We start from the raw sequence: 18,672 nt of genomic DNA on the forward strand, positions 1-18,672 counted from the left end.
TTTGGAAAGCATAGAGGAGTTTTCAGGAGGCTGGACTTCTCATTTTTACTTTTAAACAACACTAGCAGGGTGTCATACATTTGTCTAAGAGCAGCACATTTTCCTACATGTCCATTTGAATTCACTCAAAGTCCATTTTAATTTACTGCTACAGTAAATGTATCCCACATTCACTTGTGCAAAGCAAAGGAATAAACATGGTGTAGCGCATTGAAGTGTAGAATTTGGAGGACAGTTCTCCACATTTAGACATAATTCTAAACAAGATCCACAGATTTTAACAAATGATCCAAATTTAATTAAATGTTTGCATTGTGTTATGTCTTGAAAGTTCTCTGTAAAATGGAGTGCTGGGTGTTCTATCAGTTTGATCCTGCAACTCATATTGCCATAGCAACAAGGTGACAATATGCTGTCTTGACCAACTGTGGTCTTCATGCTTTATGCTAGCTTGTTTTCATCTCAAGTAACTCAGATTCATACAACCATCACTGCAAATGCATAAAATGTGATTGACAATTTTAACACAATACATCCATTCCTTTCTTTTCTAAATCTGCTCAAAATTTAAAGTTTTGGAATAGTCATGTTTCATTATACAGTACTGTGATCTACTGAACATGGTGTTTATGCCATCTTTCCACATGGTTTATATAATGCCATAGTACTACATGTAGTACAGGTAGTGCCCAAAACATTTTGTATGGGTAGAAAGTATTTTACCCTATAGAAACACCCTCACTATTCCCTTTCTACATGCCATCACAGCATCCATTTTGTATAGCCTTAAAACATGGCCGCCATGATTGCAAATGAGACTCCTGCCTGGCTTTTCTTTGTCAGTAAGAGTGACGTCCTCGTAAAACAAAGTTTGGGGATGGTAGCAGTTAGTGGAAAGACTGCTCTGAATAGTCCTGTCAAAAAGCCACCCCAGCCATTAGAGGTCACAGGTCAACCAGGCCTCAGATGCCATTAGTCCGTGGTTGTTTATTGCTGAACCCCTGGGATGTCAGCACACTGGTCACCCATGGCAACCCCGGCATGGCACTCTGCCTTCAGCTTGGTGGGGAGTTCTACTTTCACCCTTACCCCGCAAGGCCAACCCTCACGAGAACTAGACACAAATTAAATTGACTGCACTCCTTACAGTTTGAATTTATGGTAAAATCTGAAATTCCATGCAGATTAATATTTTAATTTAATTTAGCAACCAAAGGTCTTTCTTAACTAGTAGTAGTGAGTACAGGCATGACAAACCTTATTCCTGTTGGCCTTTAAAATATTATATATTTCTTGTCACTGAATTGTGTCTTTTCTTTTTGACTTTGTTTCTTGAAGTCGATTGGGTCTTTACCTTCAGCTGTTGTAGCTTTTTTGGTCTCTGTTGTGTTTTTGTTTGAGAAGGAGTATACATGTTTATGCGTGTGACTTGATGCTTTTTATAAACGTTGGTGTCAAAGAAGAGGCAGCTGAGTCAATCTCAGGGCTTTGGCTGCCCATTGAGGCAGGATGCGCCCCTCCTGCTCCCACATCTTGTAATGAAAACATCATCAATTACCCCACTGACAGGCCCCTGGGATGTGGGGCAGGCAACTCTTTGGGGCTGGTCTTTGTGGAAAGACATCCCCCTGCACCCCCACCCCTCACCCCTAGAGAGCAAAGAGAGACAGGGTGGAAAAAGACTGTATATCCATCATTGGCAAGGTATCCAGGGTGACAGCGTAAAAAGGCACTGGTGTGTCTTGGGCAGAATGGATTGAATTGGCAGACTCCACATGGTGCAAGGAGAGGTGGTTGGTCACTACTGACGTGGCCTTTCACAAGCCATCTGTGTCCTGATTGATGAGCGGCACATCAGTGGGATTTTTTCTACAAACTCCCACCATGGTGTCCCCTTCGTCAGCTGTACCTTTGCATTATACGCACTGAATCTTGGAACAAAGAAAGAGCAGTGTTTAATCGACACCACTTTCTTTCCGTGCCTTAAATCCCCTGTAATGTCTCTGTAGGGCAGTTAAGTTTTACTTCATGTAACCTTTGAACTGTTGGAATCCACCGACCTGACTGCTCCCAAGAACCTGACAACTTTATAATGCCCACAGGGTCAGCCACTGTTGCTTTCAAACCACTGGAGATGTGCTTTACTTTCCACAGGCGGCCTCTCTAAAGTCCCCTGATCTTGTTAACATGTACTGTTGGTAAATGCAGTTTCAATACATTGTCAGTTAAGGATGGTTATATGCTGACTTGCTATATCATATAGTATTGTATTTCATTATCAGCTACTTGTGAAGCAAGTGCAAGCTAGCGGTTCTCAAGCCAGTATCATGCTAGACCCAAGCGGTCCAGCCACGGCTTTAACGTGTAAAACTTTGCTGGCTTATGCTCCGCAACCAGTTCTAGTTTCTGTTTAAATCCCAATAAAACGCTGTGTCGGCATAAATTTCTCCAAAACACACCACCTCCTTCAATGGAATCCTAAAGTTTGACACTTTGAGGAATCCACAGAGCATTTTGTGACTGTAGCAGTTTGATGTTTATAGATCATATAGGAAGGATTTTAACTATGGATTATGGTGATTTCTTGAGCCACAACTAAATTGGCAGGGAGGGCTTTCAACCTGAGATAACATGAGGATAGTAGAAATATGTTCAGCAGCAGTTGGTAGGAGCCACTTTGCACCTTTGGGTGCCAGTCTAGTATGCTGTGTTTCGAAATAAATCTGAGCAGCAGTTGCTGGGGTTTTGGCGAGTCTATCCGTTGATTTCGATCATCTGAGGTGGTGTGCAAGTCTTCATCCAGCTTCCATTCACGGAGAATCAAAGCAAGCTGTTTTAGCCTAGCTATGCTGTAATCGGCAGTGCTCTGGGATCTTTCTGTCTGCAGTCAGCAGCTCAATACCTTTTACTTACAGCCACTGCAGAGCATTCCCCCACAGAGCAGAACTCCAGCAGTCTGTCCCAGATACTCTTGGCTGACTGTTTGTGTGTGAATGTGCTCGCCAGTGTATGCCTGATGGATTATATGGCAGAAGAGACGTGTAATCAGTTTGCACGTTTGCTGAACTAATTTATCAATTCAGTTCCTCCTACTTGTAATCTCAGCCATGCGTGTTGCTCTGAGCTCATTGTGCTTTTCATCTGGGGACAAACAGTTCTTCAGGAAGAAACAGCACTAGCCTCAGGCCTCACGATGGGGATTTTTTCCCCTTCGTCAGGAAGAGTCACAGAGAATCAACAGTGTAATTGTCTGGCAATGTGTCTGAAAAAGAACACACACGCAGATGCATTCTACTCCGCATCAGTATCAGGCAAACCCAGACTAGCACTGCTTGGTTGTTAAAGCAAAGAAGGCAGAATCAGAAACAATAAAAAAATTGACAGGCATTTTATAGTCTATTATATCAGTGCTGTCTTGGAGGAGATACATTTAATTATTTTATGCTGTCGTGTTTAAGTGCATAAATAGTTTAATGGAGCTAGCACAGCCTGCACGCTGACTCCAAGACCCTTTTAAAATGCCGTTGTCTTTGTTGTCATTGATTTCCCGAGGCGATGAACAAAGGGGAAATGGTCTTGGACACTTAAAACCTCTTAGATTTGTCTTATTTGCCTTAACTTTATCCAGGAGCTGGCACATACTCAAGTATTGAATAGGATTCTCTCCATTTAGCTCTGATAGTGGATCTTGACCTTTACCTGCCGCGCTGAGTGCATGGTGTTTCCTGTCGCAATAAGGGATGCATGGCTGCATGGGAGCTGCATTGAGAGCACCTGCTGATCCATGTCGTCCCCGCAGAGATTGCCGCGTGCAGCCAGGGGATCACTCCCCCCGGTGTGAGCCATGTGCATTGTGTCTTGACCTAGACGCGGCTGCATTTCATCAGATTGAATTCACACGATAATAGAAAGTGTAAGATCACAAAAAAAGAGAATGTGTTAGTCCAGGGGCCTCTTTCTTCTTACTTCTCGCTGTTATCAGCGGAGTGTTTTAGCCTTGGTGGAGGAGGAAGCAGACAGAGGCAAGGCACTGCTCACTTGTTTGTTACGACAGATTAAGTCATCGATTTGTATAAGCTGTGCACCGATGAAGAAGGATCTATCTTCTGCTCCGTGAGAGAGAGAGTGAGAGAGAGAGGTGGGGGAGGAAGATAAAGGGAGGACCAGAGAGGAGAGGCAAAACATGTTTCTCTGTGTTCTTCATTCCCTCACCCAGACACTGTCTTTCCTTTCAGCAGGCATAAGGGAGCAATTGTAAAATACGTATACCTTCTTTTAACTCTTTTCAAACCATGACCAGGTTTCTCCTCCCCCTCGGGCTCTCCATTGAACATTAATTAAAATGGGGAGGGCAAACGGGTAATTATGATAATAACATAATAATATCGCACAGGTTATTCGAATTTTTTGTGGTACCGAAATTGCTTCCTTTGAGTATCACATTTCAGTGGCATTAGCTAAAGGACAATTTCCTTGAAAGTAAAGGCATTGGAATGGATTCTTTGGTCAAGGTGCAATATGGTAACCTGATTCTCTTAACATTTAATGCACCATGAGTTCCTTCGCCTGCCACTCGGCCCCCACCTTTAACAAACCCAGTGTTGGCTGCTGGGAGGCAGGAGGGTGGAGCAGCTTGTGTACCGAAGCATGCCTTAATAGTGCTGCTTTGCATTTTACTCCCATTCCTCTCGACAATAGCTAAAACAATCATTCGGGGTTTATCAGCTTTAAACAAGCACAAGCTGCTGTACGATTTTTAGTACCGAGCTCTGGCTTGCACTCTCCAGAACACGGCTGTCTGAGGCGACACATAGCTTTTTGTCCATGGTGCTACCTGCCCGACTGTGCTCAAATCTCCATCCCGCAGATATTAGCCTCCCCCGCCAAGTGCCGGCAGCCCACCTCCAGCTGCGGTCGGCGTGGCACGGCACGGCGCGGATGAATTGCTTTTGAATGTTCCCCCTTCAAATAGGCTGTAATTACAAGCTTAAAGAGGTTTAGTGGTCCAGTAAACTACATAATCACTCTTGAATTAGCCCAAGCTCATCAGCCGCAGTCCACCAAGCTCCAGTCAGTGTTTGCAGGCTGGCCCCCTTATTACCGTGTGACTGTGAACAGCAGGTGTGGAACAACACGCATCCCCTTTAAACACAGACTCCCCATACCTCCACTGGGATCAGTAATGAGACCGAATAAGAATCTGGCTGTCTTAATGCAGCTGACTTCAGATCAGCATCTGATACTGCCGAACTCTAAAATATAGCTCTCCCCTTCTCTATGTAAAGCTATTCAAATACCAACCACTGTCTTCAAATGAAGTGGCTTACAAATCCGGGTGTCCAGATATGTGTTATTTTCTTTTTTGCCTGTTGTGCTTTGCATTTTTGAATGCCCATAGTACAGATTTGATAATGTTGATTTAGTCCATACTGGGCTTGAATGTTAACACAGATATGGATCTGAGTTTTATTCTAGCTCACACCCATCTTTTTATTTTAGACTTGCAATATGTCCTCAACGGCCTCAACACCAAGCCGCCTATTCCCTACCCAAAAGAGCTTGTGTTACGCCCTCTTCCATAAACCCCCCAAAAATTGAAAGGAAGTGCTGGTAAGCAACTTGCACATATTTGCTTTTTATCTGAATTAAATTAAATGACACATTTATTCCAAGTTTCACCAGCTTTAGCTTGTTGTAGTACAAGAATTCTAAAAACGCTGCCTGTGAATAATTAATGTGCCAGCTTTGTGTTGACTTGGCTTGCTACAAAACTTAGAGGTGTCCCAATGAAGCATTGCCACTTTTTGTGAGCCAGCCAGTCACCAACTCTGCCAGGGCATCCTAAACCCAAGCCTCCAGTTGTTTTCGAAATCTTGCGATATTTCTCTTTCTTTTGTTGTTGTTTCATTGGTAAATCTGTCTTCGCAAAACTTCTGTAACCCAATTTCTTTCCGTTGTATGTTTTATTTTATTTTCCTTTCTGTCTCTTCCTCTGTTCAGTTTTCCATATGAATCGTGTTTTGTTTTTCATTAATGAAGGACAAAACTTAATGTCTATGGAAAGTACAGCAAAATTAATTTAAAATGCCTTATGTCTAAGCTCTTCCTCTGCCAAGGCAAATCCCTGAGGCCAAGAATGATAGTGCTCTCTTGAGAAAATAGCACCTTTCTTTAATAGTAAATAACTTTGTAACAAAGCAGTGATTGTTCATCCCATCTGTATCATAGTGATGAAGACAACAACTACATAATTGTCTAACGAGAGATAATACTCTCAGCCAAAAACAAGGGTGATCCATCCTCCCCCAACCTGAAGTTTGTTGCTGTAGGTGGCCCTATCTGCGGAAGAAGGCTTGAGCTGTGGTTCTGGTGAGTGCGCTGTTAATGCCAGAAGAGCTGGAGTGGGTGAGCACAAAGCTTCAGACCTAATCCTGTTTTCTCGAGAGCCGACCCGCCAAAGAACTGGTTCGGAGATGGGATATTGAAATGATACTCAGAGGAAACCTCGGCCAAAGCGGGCCCTGAATTCAGCCTTAGGCATTCCTCAGGTGCAGCTTGGCTTCCATGGGGATTAGCCACAAGATACATGGAAAAGCTACAGTTGAAGACCTAGCTGAAATGAACTCGCGCATAGTCACCTTGAAGGGACCCAGTGACCTTGGTCATCTCTGAAAAATGACAATTACATGATTTCTCAGGGAGGTGGGCACTTAGAGAAGGAATTTGTTAGATGGTGCCACTCGGATCAGTTTATAATTTGCTGTGCTTCCCCACATTTTTCTGTAGGGAGTAATAAGCACCATGTTCAGCACACACTTATTTTATTAAGTTAATCTTGCATGGAAAGCTTCTTTAATCCAAATCACACAGGATACAGAGAAATGTTTCCTTAAATAGAACATAACGATAATAACGGTAATGCGGGTAATGAAGGTGGCAGAGTCGAGGGGGTTGTGGCTGATTGTAATTAACCAGTTAAGTGGAACACAAAAAGACGTGTCCACAGTGTTGGGGGAGGATGCCTTTAGTACGTGGCCCTAACCAACTTGGGAGTCGACGGGTAAAGGAATACGGCTGGGATTCATTCTTTTTGTGGGGGAAGCAAGACGATGACGAAAAATCAGAGATGAAAGAAACTTCCAAAATAGTTCTCCCCTCACAGTGAACCGGAGGATCCTGATAAGGAGCGCAGCTGGACCCCATCCAGACCTCCTTCTCCCTGTTCTACATAGACACAACTCTCCCCACAAAGACAAAGACCAAGAGTACAGACCTCTCATGTTTCTGCTCTCATAGTCTGGCTCATACCTCTCAGCTTTCAGGGTACAGTGCCGTAAATACTGGAATCCTACCCGCTCCCACGGAAAGGTCTCCTGACACAACTTGACTCCTCATAATCTTGGCTGTATTCAAAACAGCATTCTCCGTAGCTGCGTTGAATTGTGGGTAAGGAGAGCAGAGTCAGCCGAGGGTTAGGGGGAAAAGTCTGAAATCTGTTTTGAACAGCAATATTTCACTCAGGCAGAGAGCAAGAGAGGAGGGGAGAGGAGACCTGTTCACCCTTTCTTATCTCACTGATAGGACACAGACTCCATGCTCTTCCCCGTCATTCTCTGTCTGAGGGGGCTGCAGAGGAAGACTGGGAGGTACTGTTGTTGATGCATCGCTAGACACACACAAATATAGATAAGATACATGACGAATAAATGAGAATAGGGTGGACATCATTGGCCTGGCATCCACCAGTGCAGAAGAGGGTGGAAATTCTGATGAAAGGAGTAGTATATTTGGACAAGACGTATCATTAAGATAGGCGAAAGGAAACAGGGAGGATACGTTGAGATTTTCCATCTGTTCCTCAGGCAGTGTTATTGCTTTCTCGCTAAAGCATCACAAGACCCTGAGAAAACAATTCTCACCCAGCACTGCTGCCAAGAGGATTAAAATACTCAGTGTCTCGATAATAAAATCTGTCGGTTTCTCTGTTTAACCAGAACATAAATCACTCCGTTTTGACGCCTAGCGATAATTTGGTGTTTGAAGACCATCGCTTTCTGAACATATTTGCCTCATGAGTTCATGGATGCCCTGAGATAATGAAAAACGTCAGCAAGCTTGGATATAATGTGCGGACAGACGGTAAGAGAGGACACAGAAAGCCATTTAGGGATGCAGGAAAGGAGGGGTGGCAGAAATCTAATAGAGATGTGAGCAGTTAGAGGAACCTGTTTGAGAACAGATGTGAGCGCACCACGCAAAGTGCGTGACTTGAGTAGATGAGTATTTCTTTGCCTTAGCTCAAGCTAACCTGCTTTAACCTGGTTCTATATCTCTTTCTTCAAGCCAAACATACTGTCTGCTTGTCAGTAACCTGTGCGTGGGCATAGCCCATCGGCATATATAGTTAAAGCACAAACAAAAATAAGTCTCGCTCACTTTGCAGGCCAATGTGTCTTTTCAAGCCAAATATGGAGAAATATTATTGCAGCAATGCTATTTGGGAAGAAATTGTGAAGAAAATGGCCGGACGTGCCTACAGACGTATGTAATGCCAGTGTCAACAATAATAATAACTCCAAATCCAGCTCCATAAAATTAAAAACGCCACATAATTTCTGTACCACCTGCCCTAAAGGCACTGGAAGGTAAGGTCCCCAATATTTACATGTAAGAGCGCAAACAATCAGACCTGGCAAATACAGAGTGCCTTTTGTGTGTGCATGTGTTAATGAAATGTGAATTAGTCATATATTATCTAGATATGACAAATTACGCATAAATGGGACCTCGGTCACTGCTGCCCCATTCTGCTCAAATACAGGTGTGGCAAACTCGAAGTCATTATGACAACAAAGGTGAGGCACGTATGATGCTGTTGGCGGAAAAGCCTGACCTAGTTGGCGTTTGTACAGGAATCCTGTTTGGGTACTGCTGAATGCTCATGGTCGGAGCCACCTGTCAATCACAGAACAGGCCTTTGTATGAGGTTTCTAGGATTTAATGAGCAGTTAGGATAGGATTAAGTTACGGTTTAAATTCAGCTGAAACTTGACTGCTCGTTTTCTCCACCCATTGTGCATTGTTGTAACATTTTGTTTTTATAAAGTTGTCTAACAAGTTGCCTTGGTTGAAAGCCCTCCACCCACCTCATTTTTTGTGAGAACTGAGGAGGTACAATGCGTTCTTCCTTCTGTCCTAAATCAATGTTCTTATATGATAGTTCCAAACAATTCAGAAGAGCTGTTTATTTTTAGACTCGATGTAGTTTCGTTTAATACCTTTACAAGTAGAACTATGTAGGCCTACTTTAGCGTTTGACTCTTAAAGGGATACTTTGCCCCCCCTTTTCCTACTATTGTAGTCAATGGGGGCAGAAATATGCCTTGATATCAGCATTTTTCCACATATATTTCTCTGTGTTCATCAGAACAAAGACATTTATACAGATTTGGAACATGTTTAGGTAAAGTATCCCTTTAAAACATAGCTTGGCAAGTAACAGCAGTTTTGAAACAGCAGTTGCACAAAACATTTTACATAACAAATTACTATTTCTTTCATAAGGTCTTGCTGTACGAGTGAATCCAAGCATAAGCTTCATGTCACATCTATAAAACTGTTTCAGTATAGCAAAGGTAGTGTACTGTACACGGGATGTTCATTAGAAAGTGTTAAACTTACTGAATTCAGATTCTCACATGTCTCAAGTTATTCTTTGTGGGTATGCAGCTGAACAGGCCATGTTTGTGCTCTCACACAGCCTTTGGCGCAGCCTTCCCCCAAAAGTCACAAGGTCTTCGATATTCTTCTTCAGCCATGCTCTTAACTGTAGGACTATTTAGCCAACGCACAACACCCGATGCAATCATTTCCACTGTATTTGTACTACAAAGCACACTTGGGTCAGAAATGACATGAAGTTATGGCCTTGGAATTATATTTTTATTTATGATGAAACGATTATAGTTGCCGTAACATATTTGATACTCATATTCTTTCAAAGAATGATCACTTATGGTATAACATTATAGTCATAATAGTTCTCATATGTTTAGCCCAGGCTTCAAACAAACCTCATCATTGTGGTCTCTTAATGTAGATGAGGCAATGAACACTGAACGCAAATCATAAGGCAAAAGGTAAAAAATGGATTCGGAAGTGGCCAGAGGCGACACTGCCATTAAAACTTTCTGCATTAGATTATCCACATTTTGTTCCAATTTATGTACAACTGGATCACATGAAAATGACAGAGCGACATGAAAACAGCTCACTTTGTCCAGCAGTACCAGTAAATAAACACGCATTCAGCAGCATGAAAGACCAATTTATTATCGCTAGAAAAAAGAGACCAGAACATTTCTACATTTCTGCTTGTTTGTGTGGAAGCCTTGTTTTCATTACACCTCTTAAAGGGTGAATTATAATCAAAATTGATGACCGCTTACAATTCTACACTAGACAGACATAGAGAAGGTTACGATTTAAAAGAGAAAATCATATTCCTTAGCACCAAAAACACGACTCAATAAATGTCTTAACTGTGGTGTTGATGCTGTTGACTGGGGTACTGCACATTATGTTCATTGCAGTTTGTTGTTGATTAGAAATCCATTTCTTCATAGGTTGACATGCAACCCCAGGCCAAGTTAAAGCCCCTGTGTATTAATCCCTGTCGGGCTGTGTTTTAGATAATGGGCTTAGAAGGTCTGGATCTGACAGCACAGAATTTATAAAGCATTTTTAAAAAGGTTATATTACTCTCACTCTATTTCTATTTCTCTAGGTACAAATGTGGTGTAAACATTTTTTTGCACTGTACTATTTTACAGGGGCTTTGACACAGGCTCCGTCTTGTCTTTTCCATGAACAGCACATTGTTTAGACTCGAAGCTAGCCGGTTCCATACTTCTCAACGCTAATATAAATCAAGTAAATCTCACCTCAACTTTATTTAAACAGCTGGATCAGCTCAAAATCAAATTCGTAACTTCAAAAGCTCAGCTACATTGGTTTCAGCCTCATGCACGTGGTTCTTTTTTAGATGCCCAGGAGATCATCGAGAACACGGGCTGGGTTTAAGCGACTGTATTCCACTTTAGCTAGCCATCCTCCATCAGGCATGCATGGCAGCAAGATGACTAGAATACATTTCATTGGGGTTGTACGGCACAGCACTCTAATTACTGTTTCAGTTCCCACACTTCACTCAACTTTATAATTGGCTTGCCTTTTTCGCTGCCATTAATTACACGATTTCATATTCCATTAATGACTGTAAGAAAGAGAAACACCTCACTTTTTCACACTAATTAACAGCTGCTTTGCCACTTTTCCTCGCAAGCATGTCTGCAGCGTCTCCCTCCTGTACCTCAGACCTTTCTCTGGCTAACAAATGGGCTCATTAATTGATTTATTTACAATATTCCTCATGTCATTTCCTGTTGTTTTTTCTCTCTTTCATCAGCACCCCTACCCTTCAGAAGAACAGAAAAAGCAATTGGCACAAGACACCGGGCTCACTATACTACAAGTGAACAACTGGTAAGTCAATTGTACTTTTGTGTTTACATGCAATCAATAGCTTCGCCTCTGGCGAGCAGTTCCTAATGATTTGAATTAATACTCTCCCCTCCCCCCACTTTTGCCCACCCCTCCCATCCCTCTCCCACTTATCGCCTCATCTCCCTTCAAATCAATTCACCCAAAGGGATATTGCCGCCAGGATTTTTCCGACACTTTTTTTTGTTTGCACATTCGAATAAGAGTCCCTGTAATAGCAGCTACTCTCGTGCTTGTCTGAATCCTCCCCATACGCTGCGACACGGGACTCTTTGTTTCCGTCCAACTGGCTATTGAGTTCGCCGCTCCCACCGCTGCAAGCTCTGTAAAGTTGACTGAACCTTTGCGCGGGTGCGTTTGTTATCAGAGATGGCTATCAGCACATACTTAAAGTTATTAGATGTGTCTAATGAAGGGCCTGAGAGGGAGTGGGGATGTAAAACGAGCACAGACGGGGACTTTTGATGTAGGAACACAAAGAGAAACCTTTGCCACATATTTCTTCTCAACAGCCTCACCAGGCAACATGAAATTCTGTTCGCAAACTCTCGGCTCTTGTAGCATGCGTGTCAGAGATTGATATCGCCCTTATCTGTTATTCTGAATGCGTCGGCATTGATGTCAGGTGGTTACTTGAAATTTTCCTAAATTGAAATCTATTGAAATCGCTATTTCGATAAAAAACACTAATGGCTTGTAATCAGTAACCTAATCCGAATATTACAACATTATATGAAGTTACATTATCTGGTTAATTTTCCCACATGTGCAGACAAACACAAGAGTAAACAATGTCGACAAAATGACTTAAAGCGATAGTTCATTCCAAAATTCTTTAATATTGAATTCCCCCTCATGTCATTTCAAACCTGTATTACTTCTGCAGAACACAAAAATATATATTTTGAGGAATGTTGGTAAACAAACAACACTTGTTCTCATTGACTTTCATTGAATGAACACAAAACCAATTAGACATTTCTCAGAATATATTATTTTGTGTTCCACTGATGAAATAGTCTAATACTGGTTTTGAAAGACACACATACATCTAATATATACAGATTAATACTACGAATAAACCTTTAGTTTTTTGTATCCTGATTGCGTTACAGTGTGACAAGGATTCCGTTACTTCCCAGAGCTATTACCAAACCATTTTGGGTTATGTACATCAGAGGCCAGGAGACAGAGTGATGGGAGATGTATTAAAGCCCATTACACAAAATGTAATTTCTGACAACATAATCCTTACCATTGTTCAATTTAGTACCTTGGAGACAACCGGTGAATTTGAATAAGGATTCATTTTCAAAAGTGGCCTATCGGTGGGATGCTGGCTGACAGATGCAAGAGAATTATGTTGGGGTTATCAATTTCTGTCACCTCACGACAACCCATGGGAGATCAATTCTTTCATTTATATTAGTTAGTGGAGAGCGCACACAATTTCTTCACACAGCGTTCTTCAAATCTAACCCCTCTGGCTGATGCGTCCGTAGCAAAGTTTTCCTTTTAAATAATTGTCAGACTGTCCGCGTGCGGTATTAGCCGCTAAACCTGGTATCCCGGGATCTTACTGCCCTCCTCCAGATTGTGTGTGACTGCCTGTATGCGTGTTTGGGTATGTGTGTAAGAGCACAGCTGAAAGTGTGTTAGACGAGAGAGAGACATTCAGTGCATTAGGTTAGAAAGTGGAATCTGTCGTTTCATAGGCCTGTGGTTGTGCTTAGTAGAAAGCTCACCATTGGGTGTCTCCATGGCAACCCCTGGTGATGTTACCTCCTGACCTGCTGATTTTAAGATGCAATTTCCCTAGCTGTGATTCTGTTTATCGGACTAGTCGAAGCACAAGGCCAAAACAGCTCGCTCCCAACATATAGAATATATGAGATTCATTCCAGCATTACAGTTACAACATTACAAACACATATTTACAAAACGCAAACATACTATTAATTCATATCTCTAAGAAAAATGTTAACCCAAGAGTGGACATGTGATGACTAGAACACAATACCCTACAAACAGTAAACAGATGAAGCTAAACAAGAGATCAACCGAAAATTACAGCTTCCCCAAAAAGCCCAGCTCCCATAGACTTGTTAACACACATGTACGTTTCCATTATTGATGAGGACTCTGAGAATCCACGGGCTTGAGATTAAATAAAATGCTAAAGGCCGCGTAGGGTGCGGATCACTCATGAATTATTGGCGCTAACACAACGTAGGGGACTGCTTTGAATCCAGGTTTACTTATTTACAATAAACGCTGTGTGTGCAGTCGACGTGCAATGAAAACCCTAAAAAAACTGTTCCAAGTCAGTCCCAAATTATACCCAATAGATGTACACTTAGTCACACCCTTGTGGACACCCTTACGCACACATGAGCATAGACACACATGCCTACGCACAAAAAGGACATGCATGAGCACACAGAGACGTCCGAGACACAGCGAGTCGAGGAGGGAATATGGATCGACGGCAAGATCTATTTTTGAAGGCAGATGTCAGAGCTTTGATAGGGATGATGTGCAACTGTATTAGAATAAAGCAGTCGGTTGTTTTGCCGCTGACGCACAAATGTTTATTGAAACGCAAAGCAGGGGAAAACAGGGGAGCGAGAAAACGGTGAGAGGTAGACAGAAAGTGTGAATTTTTTAGCCTTTTACGATAAGAGGAAGTATTCTGAGAACACTCTATAAAGATCAGTGATGTAAAATCAATGGGCCGGTCATCGGGTTTCACATGTTGCCCGTTCTTCCCTTCCTGACGGAATTTAATAATCCCTTTAAAGATGCTGTTTAAACCTTAGGGATGGATTGTTTTGTCAATAAGGCGGCTTTTATGAAAGTCTTAAAAGCATGGAGTGAAGTGTGGCGGGGCTACTTTAGAGAAACAGCGTCCACACACCAGGGATCAGGTTTCTGCGCCTGAGAGAAGAAACAAGAGAGAGAAAGAAAGAGAGCGAACTGGATGACTGGCATGCTTCACTTCTCTGACAGCCAAACCCGCCCATTTCAAGAGAAGTTGAAACTTGTTCAAGAAAAGCTTTGAATGATTACTCTGTGCGCTCTGTGTAGCATTTGGCAATGTTGAGATAGCCTAAAGGAAATTGTGACCTATGAACAAACAGGTATCTTTAAGAGATGACAGACAACATTTTTACTCGTAGATAAGATAAAATCTCAAATTGAATGTCCCTAATATGTCATTACTGATTTAGTAATCTTACATGTGTCCCAAAATCACATTAGTAATATTTCAATACTGGGATCAGATTTTCCAAACTAAAATTTTAAATAAAATTGTTATTTAAATCACTGAAATTGAATGCTATGCTATCCACGTTTATTTGAAAGTTTGCATTCTTACCGTATGTCATAGTGCTTTTATTTTTCATTTCTTATTAGTAAGGTGAGAAAGATCAGAGACAAACAAATAAACTGGAAGCGCCCCTGAGCTATACCAAAGCAACATCCGAGCAATACAATTTTATCTGGCAACAGATTTGTACAGCTGGAACTATAATTCTGTATGCGGTGTGCCCGAGCGATCATTTGGGTGAATTGTACATACGTGTCTGTATGTGTGCGCACGGCCACACGTGAGCACTGGCCCAAAGGACGCGAGCAGGTCCGGGTGAGCCAGAGCTCGTGTCCCGGGGCGGTTTTCGCACAGCCTATCTGTCAAGGTGCTTTAGCGTGAATATCCGTGGCCTTTCAACAAAATACCAACACACCCTGGGGTCAAACCGCCAAACAAAAGACATATTTACACCGAAGAGACACAGAGCATGCCGGCTCAGCCTTCACCCTCAAAATCCCCTCGCTACATCAGGCAAAGATGTGAGACATTGTGGAGAGCTCAGCCTCATGAAGCTGGATGGATATAAGGATTGTTTGCCTTTCTGCACAGTTGAGCTCAGGCTGTTCTCAAGTATTTGCTAACAATTCTGCCATACTGGAATTTCAGCACTTGCTCAGACCTGATCTCTATCTGTGTTGTGTCAACAGCAGACAAGTCGGAGTGGTTCTGAGTGTATGTGTGTGTGTGTGTGTGTGTGTGTGCATTTAGCCGTGTGTTGGACTGCATGTGTAAATGAGAACTTCGCAGTTAAAATAGTTTCTTTGTCTCTGAGAGAACACGGCTTTATGTGTGGAGATATATGTGCATGGATGACTCTTTGGCAGTAAGTTGTCATAGGAAATGTGCATGCATTCGTACAGAGTCTGTGAACCATACAAGGGTGCACCCTCCTCTCTCTCTCTCTCTCTCTCTCTCACTCTCGGTGTCTTACATCACAATGAGCCCCAGGCACTGCCTAAATTTTTTCTTCATTTCTCTCCTTTTTTATCCTCTCTTTAGTGAGGGAATGTGAACATGACAGACGGTTGTGCACTACAGCATATTGGTTATGTTTATAAATCTAGGAACAGATTGGACTGCTGATTACCGAGCAGACCACTGATTAGCTAATGAGCTTTTAGCATTACAGTGATTGCAAGGTCATGCTGAACTTCACCTCTCCAAGAACAACCACGCAAATAAGCATACAAGAGTGAGTAACACCTCATTTATTTGTACTGTACGTACAAATACGCTCCTAGCTAGGTTGCGACAAATACGCTCCCATTTCTAGGTTAAAAATAACAAATCACAATCAGTTGAGCAAGTACATGAGAAATGTTGAAAATGTTCCGACCTTATTGTGATTCACAATAATGTGCTTAAAATCATGAGTTATAATAATACGTTGAGCTGTCGGGTACGATTATGTGGGGAAAGTAAATTCGACTTGAACCCATGTAAAATTAAGTTAGTTAGTAAACTGCAGTTTTATGTTTCAAACAGAGATGGCGAAAGAGAGGGAAACTTTAAGGACTTCAGCTTTCTGTAATATTGTTATTGGCTTTTTTAACATATTGTTGTACTGTACGTTGCTAAGTTTTTTTTCGTTTTAATCCCGGATAAATGTCTGGCTGTCTTGTTGATATAAATGTCAATAAGATCCTATGTAATCATAGAAAGGTCTTGTATATGCCGGTGCCAGCATGAGCTCTCCACCACAGTAACAGCTAGGCGGAGAACCGTTAAACCTGCTGTAGTGATGTCATTTCCGATGGCTGCCACACACACTTCCATACAATGTGTGGTTGTTTGTTTGTGCTTATGCCCAGACAGAGGCAGTGCCCTCTGGCCCAAACGCTAGCCTGCGGCATCAGGCTACATGAAAAGCCATTAGAGATGGACGTTAGCATGGAATGGAGACGGTTCCAATGTTGTGTTTGTGAAGCTGGCATGTGATGGTGCCCTCCCTCACTGATGTATTATGGCTTGCTTTCTCTTGCTCTCTCTGGACTGGGTGGAGAATCAGAAGAGAGCAGGCAGGCCGCATTCATGCCAAGAATGACCTCATAGTCCCCAGCTCCACATGAGTGGGGAACCTACCCTTTCTCCCTCCCTCTGAAGCACATCCAGCAGATCCGAATAACGCAGTTGCGCTCAGCTTTGTTGGTTTGAACGCCGCAACGGAGATCACAGTGATGGTCTCCTTTCGCCTCAGGCTGGAGGTGTTTGAGCCTGTAGTCATCTTACATGTTCCTGGCTGAGTTCTTCTCTTGAGCGATCGCTGCTGAGCCTCTCGCTCTTTCTCACCAGCCGGCTGCGTGTTTATAAAGTGTGTTCCTTAGCCCCCAGGCGGCGGCCCCACTCTTTAATAGCGGCTTTAGAGGGGACTTCACAGCTCTGTTAATGGAAAGGTTTCGACTTTGTTTTGCGAGCGGGGCATGTGGGGTGCACCGTGGGCGAGTTTGCTGAAGTAATGGCCAGCCTCTGTTGGAGGGGGGCTGATGCAGCAGGGATTAGACCAGCCCCTGCTTGAGATTTACCCAAAAGCCCCCTTTACATCTTCTCTGTTTTCTTTGGACAGGCTGTTCTGCTGTGCTAGAATGGGCCAGGTAATCCCTATAATGTCTGTGGGAATTAGAACCAAGGAAAACTTTGCCACATAGAAATGGCAACATTTTGGGAGCGATCCTGAATTTCTGGTTGGGTCATGCAAAGCTTGATGATAACCGATTTATAGTTGTGAATCTGTATTCATTTATCAAACTTTGTGTATCAAGAAAGCACCATATCAGTTATTCTTGTGGGACACCAACTATGTACTGTAGGCTGGTCCATGGGGCTCAGGGGGAGGCCCGTGTTATTAGGAACGTGAGGAGAGGTGAGAAAGGCAGCAATATGCAGTGCGAGAAGAGGGTGTGATGGGGCTGAATGGAATTGTCTCGAGGTGAGAGATGCGAGCGGGTGTCAGTAAGTTGGGCCTTTATGCACGTCCCGTTCTCCCTCGCCTACCTAAAACCATGAAACAGGTTAATACCGCTCCTCCAAGACTGGGTGCTATGTGCTGATTAAAGGGAGTGTGTAAATGTGTGTGTGTGTGAGAGCGGGCCGATAAGGGGGAGGCAGGAGTGTAAATGGAATTTTTGCAGCAAACAGCTGGACTAGTTTATTTAAACACAGCCAGTCCATTGCAACTGACCCCAGATTGACTCTGAGAGAGGAGGAGCCAAGGTGGACTTCCATGACTTTGAGGCCGAGACGAAATGATCATATTTTTTTAATCTACCTCAAGGCATGCCAAGATGTGAATTACTAATTACTTAAGTAAATGCATCTCTGGCGCGATCCTTGATAATAAAGTTGGTCACCAGAGGAGTTTTTTAGCGAGCTGGTTGATTTATACCAGTTTGCAAACTTAATTAGGCAGTGTTGTAGAGTACACTTTGTTGTGTGTTTTGGCTTAGCAAACTACAATCTCAAAGTATTTCAAGTAGTTGTATTAGCAATATATATTGAAATAGCTAGCTACCAACTACGCTATTACATTTCTTAAATATAAAGCTCTGACTTTTTTCACCTGCTAATTACAGTAAGCTCATAACATCTTGAATATCTATTGTTTTAAAGCATTTGTTGAGGTGAGATTCCTGCAGAGCCACAGATGCACATCCGATTTATCCAGATCATTCTATTCCGTCAGTATTACTGACATGCCTGTTTGTGGGTTTTTAATATACATGTAAATGTAGCTGAGTGTG

At 42.6% G+C, this 18,672-nt stretch overlaps 1 protein-coding gene across 2 annotated transcripts in view; it reads left to right on the top strand.

The window, feature by feature from the left end:
- meis1b (Meis homeobox 1 b) overlaps window positions 1-18,672 on the top strand; it is a 57,427-nt gene that overhangs the window by 29,571 nt on the left and 9,184 nt on the right. For both annotated transcript variants that reach the window (XM_079473555.1, XM_079473556.1), the window contains exon 9: window positions 11,468-11,544. In XM_079473555.1, the coding sequence (XP_079329681.1) occupies window positions 11,468-11,544 (77 nt within the window). The remainder of the gene's footprint in view (window positions 1-11,467; window positions 11,545-18,672) is intronic.

The sequence above is a fragment of the Barbatula barbatula genome (genome assembly GCF_947034865.1).
Source record: "Barbatula barbatula genome assembly, chromosome: 14".
NCBI lineage: Eukaryota > Metazoa > Chordata > Actinopteri > Cypriniformes > Nemacheilidae > Barbatula > Barbatula barbatula.